Below are 6,000 nucleotides of genomic sequence, written 5' to 3' on the forward strand. Positions count from 1 at the left end.
TTCCATACAGTAACATGCTGTGCAGGTTTTTAGCCTGGGAGCAATAGGCTATACCATGTAACCTAGGTGTGGAGTAGGCTCTACCATCTAGATTTGTGGAAGTACATTCTATGATGTTCACAAATGGTGAAATTGCCTGACAGATTTCTTAGAACATAGCCTGTTAAGTGATTTATGACTGTATATACTGTGTTTTCTCCTAATATAGCTATAATAAAATTTTGTTTATAAATAGTCACATATAACAGCATATTGTAGCAAAAGTTATGTGGATATGATATTTTTCTTTCTCAAAATATTATATAGTACTTACCTATTTTCAGACCATGGATGACTGGGTAACTGAAACCATGGAAAGCAATGCTGCAAATAAGGGGAGACCACTGTGTATCACTTTTGCTGAAATCCCTTTTTTAATATTTCATTAGGATTTTTGCATCTTCATGTAATAGATCAGCCTGTATTAGCCCTTTTTTGTAATATATCAGGTTTTGGCATCAAGGTTATGTTGGCTTTATAGAAAATGTTGGGTAGATTTGTCTTTTGTGTAATATCAGCATTATTTCTTATTTAAGTGTTTAGAAGTGTTCACCATCTGACCTAGAGTCTTTTTTTTTTTTTTTTTTAATTTCAAAATACCAGGTCAAAGTTGCAAACACACTAATGATGGAATCATTTCATTATTAGTTTCTTTCCCAGAAAAGCTGAGAGGGCACACTGTCCCATCTGACTTTTTTTTTTTTTTTTTTTCCAAAACAGGGTCTCACTCTGTTGCCCAGGCTGGAGTGCAGTGGCACAATCTTGGCTCACTGCAGCCTCAACTTTGTGGGATCAAGCGATCCTGCCACCTCAGCCTCCTGAGTAGCTGGGGCTACAGGCACAGGTCACCACACCACTAGTTTTTGTGTTTTTTATAGAGGTGGGATTTCACCATGTCACCCAGGATGGTCTCAAACTCCTGTACTCAACAGTCTGCCCACCAGACTCAACCAATTGGCTGGGCACTGTGGGAGGCTGAGGTGGGTGGATCACTTGAGCCCAGGAGTTCAAGACTAGCCCAGGCAACATGGTGAAACTCTGTGTTTACAAAAAAAAAATGCAAAAATGAGCCAGGCATGGTGGTGCACTCCTGTAGTAGTCCCAATACTCGGGAGGCTGAGGCAGGAGGATCCCTTGATCCTGTTGTCACCCTTGGGGTGTCACTTCGCCAGCTGGAAAGCTCTGTGGCAGGCAGTGCTTTCTGCCTGAGTATTGCTCAGGCCTGCTGGGCTCATTCCACCCACTTTGTCTGACAGGCGACCATTGGCTTGCTCTACTGACCCAGATACCACACCTGCCAAGTGTGAGCCAGGCGCAGAGCAGCAAGGTGTGTGTGAGCAGGTGCACGCAGGGTCCAGCCACTGCTCACAGCCAGTCACACTGGCTGCTGTGGCGGGGCAGGCAGCTCTAGGCACTGGCACAGGTGCTGGCCCTGTACCAGGCTGCGGCTAGACCAGATGTACAGCATAGGACTTCTGCTGCGGGCACCCATGTCTGGACAAGAGGAACGTGGTGGCACCCCCAGGGCTTGGCGATGCCCAGAATTGCAGAACCCCAAAGACGGTGTCACAGCCCTGACTTAGGGAATCCCTAGGTCTGGGCTAGGGAGTGGCACCCATGTCTGAACAAGGGGAACGTGGTAACACCCCCAGAGCTTGGAGATGCCCAGAATTGCAGAACTCCAAAGAGGATGTCACAGCCCTGGCTTAGGGAGTCCCTAGGTCTGGGCTCCCTAAAGGACCACAGCTCTTTTCTCTTTCTCATTGCCCACAACATGGCAAGCAAGGGGGCATGTTGCAGCCTTGTTTGTGCTACAGCTCTTTTAGTCCTACCATTCAGCAGTTCCCAAGTTATTGTTCTGCATCCAGGAAGAATGAGGTATGCAGACAACTAGAGGGTGAGCAAGGCAGAGAGGAGCTTCATTGAGAGGCAGCACAGTTCTCAGGAGACCTGAAATGGGTAGCTCCTTTCCACAGGTATGGTGTCCCATCATCTGTGCAGCCCTCAGCAGACAATAGACCTGGAGTGGTTAGCTCCTATCCACAGGCAAGTTTTCTCATCATCTACCCAAGTCTGGCTGAGACCAGGATTTTTATGAGCTTCAGAGGGGAGAAAGTGCATGCTGATTGGTCCATGGGCGGGCCCAGAAAAACCACTGTAAGTTCTCACTCCAATCCATTGAACTGGTGGCCTGGCCCCCAGGCTTCAGGCCATCCCTGGCTTGAAGAGGCAGGCTTCACCAGGGACCTACCCCTTTCTGCCCAGAAACCTGTCTGCCTCCTCCGACCATCAACCTGCCATCCATGGTGCCTAAGCTGGTCATGCCGGGGGGTGCCTTCAGGCCTATGCCCAGCTGGTGTCAGCCCCCTTTGGACTACCTCTCATGCTCCATCAGCACCCAGAGGCCTGACAGTACCAAGGCAGCAGGGAGCTGGCATGTCAGGGAGTTGCTCCGATCCCAGGGTCAGTCTCAACGTCACTCCACAATAGTAGCAGATGCCAGGAGTGGGGAGAGACCAGGCAGTGGGAGCAGGCACTCCCAAGCCTGCAGAGGCAGTGGGGCTTCCCAGGACCTCAAGAGCGCAGGGATGCACAGGTCCACAGCTGTGGCTGGGTGGCTGCAGCTGCACCCAGGAGTGCAGGCTCCCACTCCTCCAACTCAGAAGGGGACGGGGCTCCTGCAGCCCTTGTCACACCTCCCCCACTGCAGCCAGTGTCAAGGCAGCAGCCACTCCATATGGGCTGCCGCTGCCATCACTGAGAGCTGGAGGCTGCAGTGAGTGGAGATCATGTCACTGCACTCCAGCGTAGATAACAGAGTGAGACCCTGTCTCGGGAAAAAAAAAAAAAAAAAGATATTATTCACGTTTTGTGTTTCTTAGTTGTTTCTCTTTTGGTGAATTGTGTTTTTTAAGAAATTTGTCTAGTTTATATAAATTTGCAAATATATTAGCATAAAATTATTCGTACACCCTTTGTTATCCTATTAATGCCTGTAAATCAGTGATTCCTGTTTTTCATTTTGTATGTTAGTAACTTAAGCCTTTTATCTTTTCTTCCTTCAGTCAAAACCAACATTTGTCTTGTTGTGTTGATTTTCCTAGTTATCTCTTTTCTGGATCATTGATTTCTGTTCTTGTTTCCTTTTCATTGGGTTGAATTTGCAGTTTTGTTTGTGATTACCTTCTTAAGATGGATTTTTGGAGCACTGAATTGTATCTCTTGTGAATTACATTCAATTGAGGGTAAACTCTCCTTTTTAACACTGCTTTAACTGCATTTCGTAAGTTTTGTTGTTAGGGAGATGGAGTATAGGTCTCTTGCCTAGGCTGGAGTGCAATAGCATGATCTTGGCTCACTGCAACCTTCGCCTCCCGGGCTCAAGTGATTCTCCTGCCTCAATCTCCCAAGTAGCTAGGATTACAGGCACCTGTCACCACACCCAGCTAATTTTTGTATTTTTAGTAGAGATGGAGTTTCACCATGTTGGCCAGGCAAATCTCGAACTCCTGACATCAGGTAATCCACCCACCTCCACTTCCCAAAGTGTTGGGATTACAGGCGTGAGCCACTGTGCCCAGTCTGTATTTCACAGGTTTCTATGTCTTTTTCATTCCCATTCAGTTCAATGATATTTGTGCTGGGATTCCACTTGTGCTGGGATTATAGGCACAAGCCAACCCCACCTCAAACATCCATTTCTGTATGCAACTTGTATATTTTTGGAGAGAGAGTCAGTCAGACATTTGTTACTCCATCATAGCTTGAAGAAGGCCATTACATTAGCCAGGTGTTGTGGCACATGCCTGTAGTCACAGCTGTTTGGGAGGCTGAGGTGAGAGCATCACTTGTGCCACGAGTTTAAGACTGCATTGAGCCATGATTGTGCCTTTGCACTCCAGCCTTGGTGACAGAGTGAGACCCTGTCTCAAAAAACAACAATAACATAAATAAATAAAAAGAAAGCCATAGTACACACTCCACATAGGAATTATCCTAAGACACCAAATTTAGTATGTTGTAAACAAATATCCCCAAGGACTTTGCTGTCAAATGTGAAAAGTTTCTTTATTTTTACAGAAGATATTTCTCTTGAATACTATTTTTAAATTCTTGTAACTTTTTAAATAGTTTTCTGTTTTATCACTTTTTTCTGTTTTTAAGAGTAGTTTTCTTTTAATTTGCTACTTTCAGTTCATGTATTAAACATGTTGCAAGGTTTTGTGATTGTTTAAATACTGGTAAATAAATTTCACCTGAGTATATATTGGATTCTACATTTTCTTTTCTAAAGGTATATTTACATATAAAGATTACTTGCATTTATTTATAAAAGAAAGTAACACAGATTCTTTTCTTTTTGCAGAAAATGGTGTAAATGGAACATTAACTTCAAATGTAGCAGACTCTCCCCGGAATAGAAAAGAGAAATCTTCATAATGAATTATAAACTAATTGATTAATGTCCCCAAAGAAATCTGCTTTCTACTATATCTTTCAGCATTAGAGATTTTTCTGTTCTTGAAAATACAGTTTGTGCTCTTTGATTTTTGCTATTGTATTGTTTCATGCATTTTTTTTAAAGGGCATTTGAGGGAGAGGATGATTGCTATAACTGAAAAAAAAAATTTTAGCCTAGACTAAGCTACCTGCCTTCAAAATAGTTTAGGGACCACCACCACATTTTATTTTGTTTTTATTTTTGAACATTTTTCTAATGATTTGGGAGACAAAACTATTTAAAAAACTACCACATATCAGTGATACAATTTCTTGCTGTCACCAATTTTTTATAATAGCAGAGTGGCCTGTTCTAAGAAGGCCATATTTTTTAAGTTATCTTTCAGGGTAAAACGGAAATACTATAAAGTTGGATGTCAAACTTTAATATGCTGGATGTCAAACTTTAATATGTTTTCAGTGTTCTCTAATTTTTAGGAATTTTTGTAGCCTTTACACCTGGAAAAAAAGATTTGTAACATCACCAAAACAATTGTGTGCTTTATTTTATAGGTAGTGGTTATTAGTATTACATCCCCATTTTTAAAACAAAAACATACTAATGGTTGCAACATGTGGAGTTTTATTGACATACATATTAAATCAAAGTATATTCTTAACATAAAAGTACTTGTGAAGTAAAATCTTTCTTGTGCGTTTTCAATACTTGTAAACTGGAAATCAAAATATTTACTATGAACAGGAAAATCTGACTTATATAGCCCTTTTTGGTATGTTTATTAATAATGATTCTTAATGGGGCTCATAAGTTTAATATGCACAGCATCTTAGAAAAGTTTAACCTGCAAACCCTTTCAAAACATAATGCCTACTTGATTTTTAACTATAAAAAGAATGTCAGGTAATTATATTTGGAAAACATTTAATGCACTCACTTTAAAGAAATTGAAAATTCAGGTGGATAGTCTTACAAAAGACAATGTGCTTTATGTTATACCTATAGCTTTGGTCCCATCTTTAATTGAGAAACATTTATCTGTATAAAACATATTTTTGGATAAATATATATATATATATATATATATTTGTATCTCTACAGAAAGTCTCTAAAAAGCATTTGAGTAAAATATTTGGTTCCCTTTTCTATAATTATCCTTTAAGATCATTATAGCTACATTTGGTTTATTCACTGTATTTACAGTATATATATTGTTCCTTTCAGTGTTCACATCTTTTTCCCCATTTCTCACTCTGTCACCAGCTGTTTGTGCCATTTTTAGTGTAAAAGTTGCAGACCTATTAGATCTGCAGTTTAAGTTGCCATGCTGCTAGGAAGTTGTCCTTTTTCTTTCCAGCTGTTTACCTACTTCCTGGAAAATGTAGTAGCTCTCTGTAGCATTATGGAGTTTCAGTGGAACCAAATTTTTGCCATTAAAAACTGGCATTATATTGAACTATACCTTGAGAAATCAATCAAAATAAAAATTTTTACTTTCACAA

The 6,000-nt window shown here is 41.1% G+C and overlaps 1 protein-coding gene across 1 annotated transcript in view; it reads left to right on the forward strand.

Moving 5' to 3' along the window:
- The window catches only part of TRAM1 (translocation associated membrane protein 1), a 32,923-nt gene extending 26,923 nt beyond the window's left edge, over window positions 1–6,000 (forward strand). The window contains exon 11 of the mRNA XM_017544613.2: window positions 4,406–6,000. Coding sequence (XP_017400102.1) covers window positions 4,406–4,479 — 74 coding nt within the window. The 3' untranslated portion in view covers window positions 4,480–6,000. The remainder of the gene's footprint in view (window positions 1–4,405) is intronic.

The sequence above is a fragment of the Cebus imitator genome, unplaced genomic scaffold (assembly GCF_001604975.1).
Source record: "Cebus imitator isolate Cc_AM_T3 unplaced genomic scaffold, Cebus_imitator-1.0 Scaffold9, whole genome shotgun sequence".
NCBI lineage: Eukaryota > Metazoa > Chordata > Mammalia > Primates > Cebidae > Cebus > Cebus imitator.